Consider the following 20,472-nt stretch of genomic DNA (forward strand, 5'->3'; position numbering starts at 1 on the left):
ACCGGTTGAATTTTTGAAAGTTATCAATAAGAACAATATGAATATCGTGTTAAACCTGAGCATTGGTACCCGATGGCGAGCTACGAAATGTTACATACTTTACTCGCTGCTTTACAGTGTGGAAGGTTGGATACTAAAAGTGGCAACAATGCAAAAATTAGAAGCTTTTGAAATGTGGCTGTATCGACGCATTTTAAGAATACCTTGGACTGATAGAGTAACCAATACGGATGTACTGAGAAGACCGGCTAAAGATTTTGCTTGTAACTATCAAGAAAAGAAAACCGGTTTGCTACAGCTTATCATGGAAGGCAAGATAGCAGATAGGAGAGGGTTAGGTAGAAAGAAAAAATCCTGGCTGAAAAACCTACGCGATGGTTTCAAATACCAGAAGTTTCGAATAAAATTCATGCGGCGGAAAATAGAGAAGTCTATCAAATGATGGTTCCTAACCTTCGTAGAAGACGACACTAAAAGAAAAAGAAGATTAGAATAGAAGTCGTTTACAGAATAGAAGAGACTTTCCAGTAAATATACTCTCAAATTATTGCGGAATTCGTACAACGATTTTTCTGAAATCGGAGAAGTGTGCTTACGAATTTAACAAACGGACTCAAAAATGAATAAGGAATGAAGAGTCAGAATCTTCAATCTTTTAAAGCAGTCCCTGCAGTTAGCCCTGCTGTTTAGTCCGAGTAATTTGAATCCTTGAAAAAATCATACCGTGGTTTTGAAAGTGAACGGTACTAAAGGTGTGAAAAATAACGATCTACATTTATCAAATAATATAGTGTAATTTTTTGGTACATGAAAGAACTCATCTACATCACTAATTTCAACATAGAATCGCTGAAAGATGACAGCACAAGAGGATTATACGAACAGAGACTTATAGAGATATATCAGAAAGTAGAAATAGCCTGGAAAAAAATTAAGTATAATATAGTGCGAAGGTAGCCATAGGAATAAGAAAATTAAATACCGAAAACAAAACCGTGGTTCACCAGCGAAGTTAAGGAAGTCGCAAACGCAAAGAAAAAAGCGTACATCAAATATATCAACGACTGAAGCCCAGCCGAATACCAGAACTATAAAATCGTTGAAAACAAATAAACAACAGGATAAAACAACTAAAAAAGGTGTACTGGGAAAGATTCTCGGTCGAAATGGGGGGAGATCTATATGGTGGCCAGAGGAATACATGGAATATGCTACGAAACATAAGGAAACAGGAGACAAAGGAAGTACAGGTGAATGAGATAACATAGGAGACATGGATTAGATATTTCGAAAACATGTATTGTGTGTCCAATGACAATGCATGACAATTGAAATCACGCCAAATGACGACAAAAATGAACCCGAAATAACGATGGAGGAAATTCAGGAAACAACAAAACAACTGAAGAACCGGAAGACGCCTGGCATTGATAATATAAACAATGAACTGCGCTGTTTTTATTTCTACTCCGCATGTATTATTTGTTTAGTAGTTAGGACTTGTTTACATTAGCTAAAATAATTTTATATGCTACCTTCAAGTATTAATTAATTTAATATTCATTATTATAAAAATAATTGCTATGCTGATGACGGAAGACGAAGATAACCTACAGAAGCTCCTATATAAATTCCAACAAATAGCGAACACGTACAACATGTAAATATCCACAAAAAAAAACAAAATCTCTAACAATATCTAAAGAACCGAGAAGATGTAAACTAGCGATCTACGATCAGAGTGTAGAACAAGTGATGTCCTTCAAATATCTAGGAACAAACATAACAAGCGATAGAAATCTAAAGAAAGAAGTAAAAGCACAAACAACGAAGGCAGCATTAATATCAGGATACCTTATAGATTTAATTTGGGGAAATAAATACGTGAGCACAAAATGTAAAATTAGAATATATAAAACTTGCGTAAGGCCGGTCATGACATATGCAATAGAAACTAGAGCGGAGAACACAACCACTAAACGGCTCCTAAGAACAACAGAAATGCGAACTCTGAGATCAATAACAGGACATACGTTACTCGATCGGAAGAGAAATGAAGAAATAAGGGACATGTGCGATATTCAGGATGTAGTAAGATGGCAAGGAGCCGCAGAAGAGAATGGAGAGACCATGTTGACAGAATGCCAAATGAACGGTTAGCAAAAATTGCAAAGGAAAAGAAACCAGACACAATTCGACCTCCTGGACGACCACCTATAAGGTGGTATGAAAGCTGGTCCTCAGCATCCCAACTACTCCTGGAGAACCCTTGATGAAAATACAGGACCTAGTCCTAATGTAAGAAGAAGAAGAAGAATATTCATTATTATTTAACAACAACAAAAAATAAAATATTTCGAATATATATATATATATATATATATATATAACAAGTCATGGGTGATAAATATATTAATTTGTATTATTTGTAACAAAATTTTGTAATATTATTATTTGATGAGACATTGAAAAAAATTAATTTTAAAATTTAGAAAAAAACATATCCTAAAATATAAATGATATCATTGTTCCACGTGAATTTACAGAGATTGGTTATCACAAAGAATGTTTTAAATCATTCACAGAACTGATGAAAAAATACTTTAGTGCCGAATCTAAAAATTCTAGGAAGACTGTTATAACAGAGCACGAAAAAGAAACATCTAAAGGCCGTTCTGTTCGTCATTAGTGACCGTTTCTGCTAGTGCTGCTTCACTGCTGCTTCGTTTTTTTATGATGGCAAATTTAAGTGAACAACGTGCCGCTGTGAAATTTTGTTTTCTACTCGGTAAAAACGCTGCTGAAACTGTTTTGATGTTGAAAACTGCTTACATAGATGATGCAATGGGGAAAACTCAGTGTATGAGTAGTTCTCCCGATTTAAAAATGGCGAAGGAGTGAGTGAAAGTGCTATTGCATCCACCGATGTAAATAGTTCGTATCAAAGTGATAATAGTGTTGAGAAAATTAAAAATGTCTAGAACATGAAGAGACTGACACCAAAATAGTCTATAATGTGTACAGCATTCCAAATAAAGTGATGAGAAGTATCGACACTGACATTGTAGCAGTCATGATTGCACTATGTACAAAAATACTCATTTATTTGGATGCTGATAGGCACTGCGAGCAACTTGAGATACGCTAAAGTTGAGAAAATTCTTTGCAAGAGCTTGCCACGATTTCACGCGATCACAAATTGTGTTTATAATCCAGCTTTTTCCGAAAAGGGAAGTTGATGCCTTTTAAGATATTGAAAAAGACGGAAGAGTATCAAAAAGATTTCATTGATTTTTGATATTAACAGTTTATATGTGAAATATACAATGTCGGTTCGATAACTGATCTTGATGCAGCATGACTTTGTCTACTTATCTACACTTAAGTGTTCAAATCAAAGTAAATTTCAGCATATCTCCTTAACCATAAATTTCATCGATTAGAGAATACGTTTTTGTTAAAAAATCGATCCAAAACTTAATTTTTGCTATCTTTACATTGTACAGGTTGTCTCTGTAAAAGTTACGGATTGTTAACCATTTGGCATCAGCCGTCCCTGCCTTTCAGATGTAAGAGTAGAATTATTTATTCCACCAAACACACTACATGGATATACGTAATTATCTATTAAAAATTCATAATGTTCGAATGTATAGTTTAGAAAATATATTTAAATATAAGTTGCGCAACTTTGAAGGCCTATAACTCAGAAACGAGGGGTCGTATGAGAAATTTTTTTCATGTCAGCGTTATTTTCATTTCTAAATTTTTAGCGTCAAGTCCTGGAACATTTATAGAATTATACAGGTAGTAGCTTGAATTTATTGTTTCAAGTCTTTTGGGCTATTTTTATTTTTTACAATATTTAATCGTATGTGAAAACAATTCATGTAATTAAGACAGGTATTTGAGTAGTGCGTTTCACAAAAATATTGTGCACTGCTTACATCACACCTAGCAAAAAGGCCTTGGATAACACGTTCACGCAGGCGCGGGATACCGGTGACCCGCACTAGGCTTCCTCATCGGGGGTACGGGCCACCAGTGGCCCGCATTAGAGACTGTCTCATCGGGTGATGCAGGCATCCGGTGTGCCACCACTATATGATTGAAGGACATGTTTTAATGTGATGGTATATGACGATGTATTTTCGGTACCATTTAGCGGTATTTAACTGTAATACGCAGTTAGTTGATCGGATAAATAAATACCTTTTTGTAATATTATAATGGAATACATCATCGCAGCAGCTTCACTTGGTCATTTTTTCCTTGCACAAAGTTACACCGGTGATTCTTTGAGGTACTTAATATGTAAATTGAGGTGTTGTCAGTCCATTTCAGAAATTTTACACCGCTACGATTTTCGAAACGTATCATTTCACCACGGTTTTGTTTCTTTTCCTGCCTGCGGTGGTACATATCTTTTGTTTATTTTTATAGTACCACAATATATTGTTTTCTAAAAGTTCGGCCCCTCAAATAATAAGCTACTTAATAATTTTAGTACGACATCATGAGAATGTAATTTTTCACTGATCTTTCCACTTTTCCCGGCATAAATTTCGATATTATGAGTGTAGCTTTCAGGCAACCACAACTTGTATGCTTTTACGATAACGATCTTTTTGCTACGTTTAATAGAACACTTGGAGGTATCAAAAATTGTTTCAAGAATGTCTCGAATTTTGTGCAACCGATCTTAAGCTGTAGCTGTGGTATTGTCCGCAAAATGTTAAAACTTAAGATGTAAGATGTAAAGTATACATTTCATCGACTTAAATCGAATAAATCGAAATAAAAAAAACCCCCTGGATCCGCGCTTGATTTCATCTCTTGTAACAGGCTGCCGGTCCTGTTGGTGCATTCTACTGTTAGATGAAGAGTTGTATAATTGTGTATAATTGTGTATTATATTTCTTCAACTATCTTCTCTAGTAGTGAAAAAAAGTTTGTAGAAAGCAAAAGGGTCATTACAGTCAATATTTCCATGTAAAAATTCATCTTCTTCTGAATACTAATTTATTACTAAGTTCTCTCTTTCACTTCCTGCCATTCTTCATCGTGATCCTCGTTCTCCTGTGGAATATTCCTTTACTTCATTGTTAACATTAACAAGCTCCTCGCCTGACGAGGAAGAAAGTATCCATAATCTTGATGCCTTTCTCTTGCTTTAAATTATATTTTCATCAGAATCACTTATTTCCATATCCATGATATCAAAGGAAAAAATTGAAAACATATTCTAACCACCTTTCTAGTTATTCATCCTAGTGAAGTTTGTGGTCCGGATGAAATTACACAACTTGCACAATAAGCACTCACTGTATTTCTGAAGAAACAAACAACGCGTTTGTAGGTCTGAAGAAACAATAATAACGCGCCGCCAGATGAAGGTTCTTAACTCGAGCGCCGCCTTACACCAAAACGAATGAAAACCGGCTCCGGCGTAAACGTGTTGAACTATGATAAGTTATGATATGATATCAGTTGACCCACATCCTTTTCCAGATATTAAGAGTACTAAGGTGACGATAATAAACTCAGTTATGTATAAGAAGAGCTGTGATCTTACCATTGCTAGTTTTTGGACTAAAGTGTTCAAATTGTTGGTGTAGGTCTAAATATTTCAATGAAATTATTATGCCTTCAAACTTTCTGAAGGTATGAACAAATCATTAACAACTATTTTAAAATCGAATACTTACAGCAGGAGGTCCTATTAAAGTCGTAATTGAATTGTACGACAAATCTATACTCCTCAGATCTTTAAGATTAACAATTTCTTGTAAAGAAAATTCTTGTAACTTATTGAATGTTAAGTTGAGGAAGTTCAGTCTGGTCAACTTCAGTAGAGAATTATTCAAAGTTGAAAGTTCATTATGGCCCAGTAATAATGATTCCAGCATTGATGTCTCGGCGAAGTCTTCTTTAGTTAGCTTCCAACAGAAAAGGAGAAAATGAGACTAGATATTTTTGTTTTAAGGATCATAATATTGTTAAAAAACAAACATAAAAATAATTAAATAAAGATACAAATACAATAAAATTTTAATATACAGAAGAAAACCACACTGAGTAACAAAATTATAGGTAATAGTAATAGGTAATAATTGTAGTCTATTTCAGAAAGGTATAGAGCAATAAAATGGGGAATTCCGTCCATTTCGGCTCAATTTCGGTGTCGGCCATAGGTGAAGGTCTTGAAATATTGTGTAGGGACTTAGGTAGTAGATTATATAGTTACGTTTTGCGTTTAACAGGTACCGTTTAACCTTCGATTAGTGCCTAATTCCAACCCTATTTCAGTTTCGGCTTAACCAGGCGCCGTAAGGGGAATGGTACCTTACCCATAATTTTTAGACCATAAAGTTAATTAAGGTTATTCCTTAAGTCCATATTGGAAGCGAAGAGGAATTTTTAAAAGAAGGTTTGCTAACCTTTCAGTCGTGCCATATGGGAGATTACCACGAGGACATGGAATCGGATGTTTTTGAAGACTATTTTTGTGAAATGATAAAATATCTTCCGGCTGATTCAGTAGTAGTTATGGATAACGCAAGTTATCATTTTCGACGCATGGAGAAGACTCCAGCTTCATCTTGGAGAAAACAAGAAATTATTGACTGGTTAACCACCAAAAGTATTAAATTTGAAGATTATTTCATAAAGAAAAACTATTAGCTATAGCAAATTTACACAAACATCGTTTTATGAAATACGCCGAGGAAGATATAGCAGAAAAACATAGTGTAACTGTGCTGCGCACACCGCCATATCATTGCGAACTAAATCTTATAGAACTTATAGGGGCGCAAGTGAAAGGATTTCTAGCAAGACACAACACGAAATTCAAAATGAAAGACGTTAAGATACTGTCTGATCAAGCCATTAAGGAGGTGACACCAGAGAACTGGCGAAAAGCAGTCCAGCATGTCATTAAAGAAGAGGAGAAAATGTGGGATATTTACTACTTGATCGATTGGACCGTCGACTTGTTAAGAGGAGATGACAGTTCCTCAGAAGACGAAGAATATTATCATTTTTTATAATTTAATTTCTGCATTATGTATTTTTTTTGTAATGTTCAATAAAAAATAAGTGTACTTAATACTATGTACCTAATGCCTAAAATAATATTCTTTCCTTTTTCTCCTACTGGCACTATTTTCAGTGTTTGTGAATGGATAACAATATTGACACGAACCCGGGTGGTACTACCCGAACTTGATAAAAAGAAAGAACTTTACAATGAAATCAATGCTAAACTATGAAAGTGGCTTAAATATTTGTTGGGTCACTCTGTGGTCCCTTTGCATACCTTATGAGGTTTTATTACTCTATACCTTTACGAAATAAACTAGAGTATATAAGTCCCTAGCAAAATTAAACCAGTATGCAGCATGCCCCGAATTAAATATTATTATTAGTATAGAAGTCGTTTACAGAGTAGAGGGCCCTCAAATTATCGCGAAATGCTGGAAAAGATGATATCGATTTGATTTCAATTGGCAAGTGATTGTGCATTTTTTTTTGAATTGTAAAATATTTAACCCTTGACTAAGTCTGAACGTGGAGTAGGTAGTTAAAGGTTGTGCTCCGCGTTCATAAGCCGTGCAACGACCTTTCTGAAATTGGAAAATTATAGAAGCTTACGAATTACGCAAACGGATTCAAAAATGAATAAGGAAGGAAGTGCCAGAATTTTTAATATTTTGAAGAAGTTCCTGCAATGAGTCCTAACTAAACCTAAATCTCTAATAACTCTTTTTTGTAGTTTGAAGATTCGCTCAAATTGAGCCGCACCACTCGTACCCCAGAAGGGAAGGGATAAGTCCAGTTCTTTGGAAACTTATCTCAGCGCAAAACAGGAAGAACTTAATTCTTTAAATGAGGCGGCAATATGTAAATCCCATTTCAAGGAATTGTACACAAGCCTTAAGAATTTTACAGAATCAACGACACCAATGGTAGTTAATAAAAATAAAAAAGGCTGCAATGTATTTTTATATGATAAAGCTTTGGGTTCGGAAACGTTGAGACAGAGAAGATTAGAATCGCACCATGATTTAAGGGTAATTAGGTTACTGGTCATATGAAGTGACGTGAGATCAGGGTTGTTTCAAAAGAAACTAGTATCGTCTGCAAATAGACGTATTTTACCCCTAATGTCTAGACAGGCGATACCGTTTATAAACAGAAGAAACAAAATAGGGCCTAGTACTGAGCCTTGGGGCACTCCACATTCTATTGGCTTGCAAAAAGACATCGTTGTATCAACCTTACAAGTTGACTTCTGTTTATAACGTATGACTTGAACCATCCGAAAGGTGTTCCCCTGAAACCGTAGTACTGCAATTTGTTAATTAAAATATTATGATTAACACAATCTAAAGCCTTAGAAAAATCGCAAAAAGTTGTTGCACTGGAGTTTAGAGAGTAGACATTTGTTACTTAAAGACCCAAATTGATGGGTAGTATTTTATATTCAAACAGAAATGATAAAAGCCTCTTTTTGACCAATCTTTCTATAATTTTAGATAACGAGAGAAGGGGTACAATATGATATCACGGCGTTTACTATATTGATGGCTTCTAATTTTATACAAACTTTTATATTCCGAGGCCTCGCATCCTGCAACTCAATTTGTTCGTCTTCCCATATCATTATCAAAGCAATTTAATAAATACTGTTTCAAGTATCTTACAATTATAAGTTACGCTCAGAAATTGGAAAAATTCGATAATATTGGATAAGTATGTAAAAAAAGATGTATGTTAAATATAAAAGCTGGCGTCACAAGTAAGTCTTCAAGTTTATTGTTAATTGGAAAATGTTGACAAAAGTATTTTGGTAATATTTTGAATCAGAAACTCTGATTTCTATAAACCCTAAGAGTTCTGAAAAATATTGCAAAAATTTCACAGGACGCCGAGGGTTAAAAATATCTGCCATCAAAACTGTCAAAAATAATAAGTTCAAGTATAATCCAGACGTGCAATACTTGGCAAAGCTGCTTAAAGTCAGATCTTTTATTTATTTCAATAGAAATGAAGTAATTCTACTTTTGACAAGCTAATAATGAATTCCCGAAATTTGCATGGAATTAAAGTATTTCAAGTTCTTTTCATAAGAAAATTATTTTTGTTACGAAAGCACACACTTGTGTAGTCTTTGAGGCCGCCGCTGCCTAATAGAACTGAACTGAACTTAGCCGTCGTGCTTCTATTAACAAAACTGTGAGTCCGCCATATGTGGCACGAAAAGGTACAAATCCAATTGGAATAGGGTACTTGAATGGTTTGAGAAAAAAATAGTTTTGGATAGTTCATATACAACTTTTATTATAATTTTATTTAATTATTCGATCAATAATTATAGAAAATATTGAAAATTCAAAATTTTGTATGTAGGTATAAAATAAACACTGAACATATGATACAAAGTAAATACGACAGTTATTCTCTCACTTATTCTTGAATAAGCGTTATTAAACTTTGATTAATATGAAAAATGGTATATAAATCGTGTTTTGTGCCAGGATGTAAAAATACCACGAATAAAACACCTGATAAAGTTTTTTTTATGATGCCAAGAAATTCAAATATAAAACAAAAATGGTTTGAAAGTGTTGGTCGTTCTGACGATCCTGCAAGATGTAAATAATCTTTGTTTCCCGGAATTATTTTAATGTGAGTAAGATTCAAATTTTATAGTAATTAAGTTTATTAAGCTCTTAATTTTTAACGTGATTATGTAATGAAGTAAGAAACTTAACCTATAAAATATTTATTCACTCTATTCCTATATACAGGATGTTTCAAAACATTCGCATGCGAGTTATATCACTGCATTTAGCGAAAAAAATCGATCAAAAATCACCAAACAATCACATGTCTATAACGCATAGATTAATCGCAAATTAACAATAAGATTTAGCCAATCAAAGCTTCTGGAACGCTTAAGTTCCTCCCTATCGAGCGGTCGAGAGAGCCATAAAAGTATTTAGCTGCTGCCGCATTTCTGAATTTACTTTTGTTTCTACAACGTACTCGAAGGTTTTTCGGCGCATATTATTATCGATCGTTAAATTTTTTGGCGTTTTTGAAGGGTAAAATGCTTCGATCGATAATAATATGCTTGATAGGTTGTTTATTAACTTATTTCAAGGCAAATATGAAATTCCCATTTTTGGTAGAGAGGTATTGCAACTAGAATCTCCAGAAGGTCAACAAGAACAGTTACAGCTGCATATTTATCGTTTGTAGAATGTGCGAGAACTGATTATAAACTTTAGAGTAGAATTCTGTAATTTTTTTGACAAATAAGGAGAGATACTGATTCATTCTATTAGTACCAAACAATTGAATAGAATAGGAATATAGACATCTTAGGAATAATTGATGTACTTCATCATCGTAGACTATAAATGTAGCTTAATTCAGAGATTAAGATCTCATTAATCTGGAAGGTTACATAAATAATATATGATAAGCACATACATTTCTTCACTTACCCCGCTGTTTTCATCATTTATTAAATTAATTACTGAAAACTTTTGAGTTCAAGCTACACATACAAAAGTGATATAGCAATGAAAGATCGAAAATCTTTGAAATGGGTAACGAATTCTACAAGGGATATCATTTATGAAGGAAATGAGGTGATGTTTCCTCCTTCAACATTTCCAATAATCAAGTGGTTGGTCAATACAATAGCTGAAGACGCACATGTTTCATAAAATTTTGTTGGTTTTTTTTTTAATTGGTTAGCAGTGGAATACCATACCTTTGGATAGCTTTCCGCGTCTTTTCTCTTTAATTTGTTCCAGTAGAGTGGTCAGTAATGTCGAATAGTAATCTCCAGTTATTATTCTACCTTTATCCAATCCAATCAATCATGATTACTCCATGGCAATCCCAAAAAACTAAAGCAACAACTTTTCCAGCAGATTTTGGGACACAAAACTTCTTAGGTCTTGGAGAACCAGAGTGTCGCCATTCCATCTATTGTTGCTTTGTTTCTGGATCGTAGAAATGTACCCCAGTCTCATCCATAGTAACAATTCGGTTTAAGAAGTCTACATCGTTTTTAAATCGAGCACAGATCTAATGCGATGCTTCTACTCTTGTACGCTTTTGGTCAATATTCAAACATTTGGGGATCCATTTTGCAGCAATTTTTCTCATGTCCAAATTGACGTGAACTATATGATGAACGCGTTCGTATGAAATATTCAGTGCTTTAGATATCCGTTTAAGCCCAATTAGATGGTCTGAAAAAATCATGTCGTGAACATCGATATTTTCGGGGACTTGCACAGAAACTGGCCTCCCGATCGGTCATCATCTTCAATGGAAAATTGACATCTTATGAAGTTTGCAGTCAAATTTTTCACGAAGGACATTGATCACCAAGGGTATTAAGCGTATCTTCGTGAATTTGCTTACCTCTTAACCATTTTAAATACAGGTACTTGATGATGGCTCGATACTCCAATTTTTCGATTTTCACAATTTCGGTGGACATCTTTTTTCTTTTAATTTATTGCGTAACTCTGGTTTATTTTTTTGACGTCAATCTTCACACTGACACTTCTAATAATTTATTGCTCGTTGCTATGGTAACGCAATATTTTGTTTATGCATGGAACTGATCTAGGCTAACTAGATATCAATACATCCTCGTAATTACAGGTCTGCCTGTTTTTGACACTTTCAAAGATGATTTGAAAATTTGAACTGCTTTCTAGCGATTTCAAATCTGTTTTTAGTTTTTGTGTCACATAAAGTTAATTTTCGAAACTGTCAAATCTCAAAATAAAAGCTAGTTCTAGCTGGTACTTAAATTTTGAGACAAATAGAAACAATACAGTATAGCGACTTAATCGGCACACTGCTGTTTGTTTAATCCACACAGAAAGTCATAGAAAATCATCGACGAAAATGTTCGCGATTTAATTTCATTTTTTGACTTATGAATGAATGTTTCGAGTATCTGTGAACAATTCAAATAGTACCCGTTCTGAGTACGTTTACCATTGAAAATGTCAAACTTTATGATGGCAATGTCAGATTTGATATATTCACACCATATCTTAAAACTTAAGTAGCAATCCTCGTTTTAAAGAAATAATACAAAAATATACAAAACATGAATACACAAAATAAAATATTCATTTATTCCTGAAGCTTTTTGAAATAAAGTATTCTTTGTTGAAGAAAACTCCTTCATTCCGTTTTTGTTCTGTCATATTCAGCTGATGGAAGATCTCTCGTTATTGTCCAGCAGTAATCGGCGTATCCCAGCGTTGTTAGTATCGTTTTTCACCTTTTGGATATCTTGATCTTTAACCCTGCTTTGTGACAGAACTCGCGTTAATAATATTTTCCAGAAAATTGCGCAAATAGGAATCATAAAGTGAATTTTCATAGTACAATCAAGAATCCTGAATTTTCTCAGTATATTTTCAACGATTCTAATATTGTTTGTGTCTTTATAATTTTTAAGAAATATGCAGCTTCTTTAAAAGTATTCCATACATCTTTCTCCTTATCTACCATTACATTTGCAAATTTGATATCTTTTATTTAGCTCAGATGATTTGTTGTATCCCTACTCCTCAACTATTATGTCAGATTGTATTAATGCGGACTGTTAGAGAAAAAAATGTACCTCGAGAGCCATCTGCAACCAGCCTGTCACCAAAAAGTCAGTTTTCTCCATTTATTCTTTAAAATTTTGTGATTAAGTTAGCTACTTCATAACATTCGCTTTTTGGCGTCGTTGATAAGTTTTATGTGATCACTGAGACCCGTTTTTTCCTGCCATTATGGCATTCAACGTGGTAAATTACACAATGACATTCTGCAACGTGAAAATGTGACCCCCCAACAATCATATCAAGATAAGGTCAAAAAGAGAGATTGTGTGAAATCATTTCTAGGCTAGTACACAATCATGATAAATAATAAAATCTAGTTCTTACCGTGTTGATGTGATTATGTTCCAAAACTGCTCGTTGAAGATGCGAACTTTTAGCCAGTGCTCCATCCAAAGAAGTCAATCTATTGTTATGAAGAAAAATTGACTCGAGATATTGATAATTTCTCAGTTGTTGTGGTAACTTGTCTAGTTGATTATGAGAAGCATGGATTAAAATTAGATTTGGTGCATACCGAGGTAATTGACCGTCTATATCTACCAGTTGGTTGGAATTTATGAACAACCATCTCAATTCCGATAAATTCCTTAATGTGTTATTTAAATTATTGATGTGATTCCTCCCCAAATGTAATCTTTGAATTTGGGATGGTATAGATTTTGGGTGCATCTCGGCTATCTGGTTTCCAGGAAGAACTAAACACTCTATGTGTTTTAATCCCTGAAATATAGGTGAATATTATATATGAAAGATTTGAAAGAAAATTTTATTTGTTAATAGAGAAAACAATCTCATTCATCTAATTTATTCCAATGAAAACATTCATTACTTGAGTCTCTGAATTGTCTAATTATAAAAAATATCAAATATTTTAACATCAATTTCAGTTACAATGGTATAAAAAAACGACTCATATGAAGCACAATCTATAATAAATCGTTATTTTCTCCTAAATCATTACGAAGATCTAAAATGCCGAGAATTTTATTTTTCACCCGGTAGTTACTTATGGCTGCCAAACCTGTATCCTTAACCAACGGAAAAAATCAAAAAAGGTTCTTAAAATAATATTTGGATTTGGAAAATATGGGTACATCAAATCTAATTTGATGAGATTAGCAAGTCATGTATAAAGGTCAAAAGACTACAAATTCATCAATTTTTTTAGAAAACAGGTGGCAGTATCTCAATAGGACAACTCAGAGAAAGGTTGAAGGATGGCATTGCTGCAAACTTATCTAGGATTCAAGTTCAGCAGTGGAAAGCTTCTAGTATTCAAACAAAAGGTTCTTAGAATAATATTTGGACTCCAAAAAGACGAAACAACAAACGTGAGAAAAAGGTATAAATTTTTTGAGAAAACAGGTGGCAGAACCTCAGTAGGTGAACTCAGAGAAAATTAAAGGATGGCGTTGTTGCAAACTTATCTAGTTCAGCAGTGGAAAATAGAAGATCGCAGAAGCTGGAGGATAGTGGATGTAACTAAGACTATGTATATTCATGACACGCATTAGAAGAATTTTAGCGCGTATTTTAAAAAAAAATGCGCTGTTACAAGCGTCCGTCTGTCCGTTTATCTCATCACAGGAAGCATGTAGCGAGCTCGGGTTTTTTGCATTTGATTCCTATTCCTGTAAAGTTGTAGATGTATCGAAACAAAAGAAATTATGGCCATTATCAAGAAAATATTAATTAAATTAACCAAAATTTGATTTTTAAGGCAAGTATAAGTTTGACATTTCGACCTGTTGCGATCTTTATCATACTATTACTTGTCACTGACAACTTGCTAAATTATATTGATTACCTTTAACTTTTTTTCTTTCTTTCTATCAATTGGATTTTTGTGGTTGCATTGATATTCATGTTCTAGGTGATCTATTAATCAATATAATTTAGCAAGTTGTCAATGTCAAGTAATATTTTGTAAAAGACCGCAACAGGTCGAAATAATTTTTTCATGGAAACTTCTTTTTATGAATTAACATTTCTGTTAGTATTTATTGAGATGTTTTAGTATGCTGATCCTTGTTTCGCTCATAGTCATTTCCATTAATGTTGGCAGTTTTGCGTCTACAACTTGTTCTTTCAGTGCTGTTAGTAGGTGGTTTATTATGATTGAGTTAAAGGCCTGTTGAAAATCAAAGAAGGGCATCTTTATATCTATTTGGTGCTCGTGTGATTTTTCCCTTATTTGTTTTATTATGTGTTTAACTAATCCCCCTTTATTTACTGCTTTGGTGTTGATCATTTTTCTTGTGTATAGTTTCGATTTATCTGATTTCTCATTCTTTTGTAATCTTTTCCTCAAACCATATCGTGCTAATTAGTTGGTATATTCTTCCATGAAATTTGGTTTCTCCATACTTTATAAGCTCTATGCTTGTTTCATCTTTACCAGTGCTTTTCGATTTCTCATTTTATTTATGATATCTTTGATCGTTCTACTCCTGTTTTTTCCTCTTCTGTACTTGTTTCAGTTAGTAAATCCTTGAAGTAACCTAACCATATTTGTTTATATTTTGCATCTTTTATTAGATTCTCATATTTTTGGATGATAAAATTCTTGTCTTTGTAGAATATGTCTTTGATGTCGTCGAATAATTTGATAGAAGCTTTTCTCCTTTTCCATTAAAACCCCTAGTGTTATTTATGTTTTGCGGTCGGTCTTTTATTATAATTTCAATACGTTTTTCACTGTGGTTTATTATATCAGTTTTTCCATATGTTTTCGCAATTTTGTGTTTTTGGGAAATGAATATTATTTATCTCTTGACTGGGTACCATCACTTCTCCGTTGTGACAGCTGACTGAAATTTTCACGACAACTAACTCGTGGGAGTCGACATATATTTTAAACTATACTTTATTAAAATCATCAAAATTTGAATATTATTATTTTTTAGTATATTATTTTAAAAGTCAACGCACAATTCAAGTTTTTTAATTTAGACTGATAAGGTCATCAAAATAGTTGTGAAACCAGAGTTACGCAATAAATTAAAAGAAAAAAAAATGTCCTAATTGTGAAAATCGAAAAATTGGAGTATCGAGCCATAATCAAGTACCTGTATTTAAAAGGATCAAGAGGTAAGCAGATTTACGAAAATATGCTTAATACCCTTGGTGATCAATGTCCTTCGTATGTGACCGTGAAAAATTGGACTGCAAGCTTCAAAAGAAGTAAATTTTTCATTGATGACCGATCGATGTAGTTCATGACATGATTTTATCAGACCGTCGAATTGGGCTAAAACGGATATCTGAATATTTCATACGAACGCGTTCATCATAAAGTTCACGTCAATTTTTACATAAGAAAAATTGCTGCAAAATGGATCCTCAAATGTTTGAATGTTGACCAAAAGCGTGCGATCTGTGCTCGATTTGAAAACGATGTAGACTTCTTAAACCGAATTGTTACTATGGATGAGACTTGGGTACATTTCTTCGATCAAGTCATGATTGATTTTTTGGATAAGGGTAGAACAATAACTGGAGATTACTATTCGACATTACTGACATGTATTGTAATTATTTTCATTGCGTTGGTAATATCACGTTTTCCTAGCTCCGCAGCTTTGAGTATTCCTTTGCTATGAAAATCACTGAGCACCTAATTTTTGAACTTGGCACCCAATTAGCACCTAATTTTGGCATTTCATAAATACAATTTCCTGACTTTGCGTTGCTAGTGAGAGGAGCTGGATAATATGGTGCATTAAATGATGGTCTGTGGGTTCAGTAATAATTTCATCATAAATTGCCTTTATTACTGTTTGACATCCTAAAGGATGTTGATATTGATAGTAAAGACAACAGGATCATACAAAAGCTGTATGCAGATCAAACAGCGGAACTGCGAACTAGCGGCTCTCTAACTACAGAACACCTTCAGATACTTAGGGGAGTCCGTCAGAGATTCATACTCTCACTCATGCTATTTAACATATACGTAGAACGAATTTTTCAGCTGGCATTAAAAGACCATCAAAAAGACATTAAAGTAAATGGAACTCCCATATTAGGTATGCCGACGATACTGCTATATTAGCCGACAGCGTAGAAGACCTACAAGAGGTAATCAATTTTATCAACGAAATTGGAACCAAATACGGACTCACAATAAACGTGCATAAAAACAAACTATTGGTCATAAGCAGACTACAACACGTCGAAGCTCAATTACTTGTCAATGGAAATAACATAGAGAGAGTCAATAAATTTAAATACTTTGGATGTATGTTAAATGAAAAATGGGATTACGACGAGGAAGTTAAAACTCAGATAGCAACTGCAAAAACAGCTTTTACAAAGTTAAGTTCCCAATCCGCCGAGAAGTTCCCCTAAGCTTTAGATTGAGGGTGATAAAATGATATATTTGGCCAATCCTTTTGTATGGTGTGGAGACGTGTTCCCTGAAAGTGAGGTCCTTTAAGAGAATAGAAGCAATGGAAATGTAGCTGTTGCGCAGACTTCTACGGATCCCATGAACCGAGCACAATACGAATGAATAAGTACTGAGGAGAGCGGGTGTGGAAAGAGAATTGATCGCGCTAATTAAACAACGAAAAGTATCTTATTTGGGACACATCCTGTGAGGACCGAGATATTCAACTCTCAAGCTCATACTGACGGGAAAGATCGACGGAAGGAGCAGAAGAGGTGTGCATGACGATAGTTTTGGACAAGAGAACACCTAGACGCTGCAAAGTGTATGGTACTTGAAGAAGAAGATTACTAAGCAGATAAATATTGTTATGTGAATTTTCAACTTGGTTTGACTGCGAAATTTCTTTTCCTCTATGAAATAAATCTACTGCATTCTATATTTATAAATAGTAGACTAATTATTACACTTTATTTGGGTAGATTAGTCATAATGTAAATATGAGGAACGGAGTTAACTTTAGCACATTATTAGTATAGTCAGTGAAGTTGAAAATCAGATGTAACCTCCGAGTTTAGGCTCAATATAAAAAATGACATAAGTCCGATGGAAGCTTTATGTTTTTTAGGGTGAAAACTACCCCTAGGTGAAAAAAATTTAAAAAATTAAATTTTAATCATTTTACTGGTAAAAATTTTATTCAAGCACAAATATTAAATAGTGTTTCATGTTCTTAAACGTATTTTATTGTATATTTAATGTTTAAACCCCTTATGTAACCCCTTTGCAAAAAATAATGACAAACAATTACTTTTTGAAGATTTGATATAATTAAATCGTGAAATCATTTAGAATAAAAGCGATTTTTGAAGTAATAAAAGAATATTTTCCTTTCAACCCCTAAAAACTACCACTGAAATGCTTTCCAAAAGATTAGAATGCTTAAACGGTGCTTGTTATTTCTTTATTGTTTACAAAATGACTTCACTTTTAACCCTTAACACATTCAATTATAGGTCCCTCATATGAGGGGACATTTCAAGACCTATAGGCTCATGTAAATGAAAAATCTTTAGAGCCCTTTTATTTTTTAAAGGTAAAGGGTTGAACGCTTCAAGACTTGTCATCTTTCCACTAAAGTGGATACTTTAAAAAAGCTACATTTTTGTTCTTCATAATTTTTTATGTATCTTTCATAGTTTCAGAGTTATACAATTATGAAATTGCATATGATTGAATATGAATTGAATATGAATTATATTTTTTGAAAAATTAAAAATACGTTTTCAATTTTTACCGTACATTTTTCAAAAAATATGTATTCTAAACCGGTCTAACTTTAGAATCGTATGAACAAACACTAATATAAATCTAATTGTAAAAGGTCAACGTTTAATTTTGGAATTCTGGTGGAAATGGTACAACTGAAACTGCACATTTTACTTCAAAAAATATGAGCCACCAATTTTGGTCCAATTCACTTTTATAAGTACTCATTTTAAAGGTATTTTTAAGTATTACAAAAAACTTTAGGAGCATTATGCACGTCAAATCAACCTCCTTTCCTTTATTTGAAGTTGAACCCATCGATTCGAGTATTCTTCCCAAAATAAGTCTCTTTTCTCTAATCATATATTGCTTTGTATTAGACGTTGTACATTTAATGAAAAATGATTTTCTTTGTATTTTCATAAGCTATGATTTTGTTTATTACACTTTTTTTTAATAAAATGCATAGTTTTTGAGTTATTCGCGAAATACGAATGTGATTTTTTTCATTCAGAATTTGATTCTCTATTGAATTCTAGTGTTATTTTTTAAAAACAATTTCAAGTAAATCGGTTCTGTTTCCAAAAATTCGGAGGTGAAAAATTTCACTGACTGCACTATATATGCATTGACGTATAATGTGGCGTGTTTATTTTCCATTTTCTACTAGCTGATAATTTGAATGAGGATTAATTGGAGTTAATTGTATGACGCTATGAACCCTTATACAGGTATGCTCTCGTTGAATAATTAGTTCAATGATTTTATTGGACATCGGTTAGAATTGTATGTTTTTATTATTTGATTAGTTCAATTTCGCATTTCAGCAATAGTGATTGCATTTGTATCTGAGAATTTAAAGCGTAAACATAATGCTATAATACGTTGTTTTTTCTATTTTCCTATTATATTGATCGTTATATATAAATCATAAAAAGACAATGACATGTCTATAAAAGAATATCGTTATAAGTGCTGACAAGGTAGTTCCCACATGATTTGCAAGACCACAATTCACACGTTATCAGCAGTCATGTGTAGATATCATGTAAATACACTAATAATCATAGTTTGATAATTTTATATTTCATTTTACTTCTTCTTCTTCCTCTTTCAATAGGACCAGGTCCTGTTCAATCCTGTAAGTTTGGCCCTTTTCCTGGATCTTCCTGAGAAGCTGACGTGTGTTCGATCTCTGAGTTTTAGCCCACTCTTCTCATCTGTCGTCAGGCAATCTTTCTACGTGATACCTCCAGAATCTTTTTCGTGCCCTGACCCATCTCAACACATCCTGTACGCCCAATTCTTCTCTTATGTCATCACTCCTCATTTGGTCTCTGAGGGAGTCACCCTTTGATGGTTCTCATTATTCTTTTTCTTATGATGTCTCGGCTCTAGTTTCTGAGGCATATGTGAGAATAGATTTTATAGATTCTGGTCTTGCTCTATCCAGCATTCCTTTTTCAATTCATTTCTTTCATAATTCAAGAAAAAATGAATCTTTGTTCTGTAAGCAACTATCGTGGTTCTTAAGTTTAAAAGTAGAATCTGTTTGATAAGGTATTTTGAAATTTAACTCGGGTAAGCTTCGTACCTCAAGTATATCCATTGCTACAAAGCTTCATAGTTTTCAGGGCCGTGTTTCTTTTAGAGTCCCCTTTCCAAATAGCTTCTCTAATGAGAGTTTCTGATGATACACCTCTGGGTAATAGATCGACTGGATTTTGATGTGTGCGTACATATCTAAAGTTTCTTTATCTTTTTTCGATGGAATGTTTCGATTGATGAGGAATACAATGGAGAGTTTTCATATAATCTATCCAAAAAGATACTGTGTTATCAAGTTATACGAGAATATATTGAAAAATTATTAGCCTACTATAGAACCAAACAAAATTTCAATGTCAAAATATTTTATTTATCAACATATTCTTTTCTTAATTAGATAAATTTATAACAGCGAACCTGCAACGTCTCTAGACCTTTCAAAAAAATGTTTCTTCTTGTTCTGCAAACCAGACCTCCACAGCTTTTATTACCTCCTCGTTGGAAGAAAATTTACGAACTCTTAAACTTCTTTTCAGTAGAGGAAAGAGATGATAGTCGGACGGAGCCAAATCTGGTGAATGAGGGGGGTTTTCTAGTAAT

General features: G+C 33.5%; 1 protein-coding gene across 1 annotated transcript in view; it reads right to left on the minus strand.

The window, feature by feature from the left end:
- LOC130892757 (insulin-like growth factor-binding protein complex acid labile subunit) overlaps positions 1-20,472 on the minus strand; it is a 110,025-nt gene that overhangs the window by 20,580 nt on the left and 68,973 nt on the right. Inside the window, exons 3-4 of the mRNA XM_057798343.1 lie at positions 12,990-13,385; positions 5,709-5,939 (exon numbers count right to left, since the gene is read on the minus strand). Coding sequence (XP_057654326.1) covers positions 5,709-5,939; positions 12,990-13,385 — 627 coding nt within the window. The remainder of the gene's footprint in view (positions 1-5,708; positions 5,940-12,989; positions 13,386-20,472) is intronic.

Source organism: Diorhabda carinulata, chromosome 4 (genome assembly GCF_026250575.1).
Source record: "Diorhabda carinulata isolate Delta chromosome 4, icDioCari1.1, whole genome shotgun sequence".
Taxonomy (NCBI): domain Eukaryota; kingdom Metazoa; phylum Arthropoda; class Insecta; order Coleoptera; family Chrysomelidae; genus Diorhabda; species Diorhabda carinulata.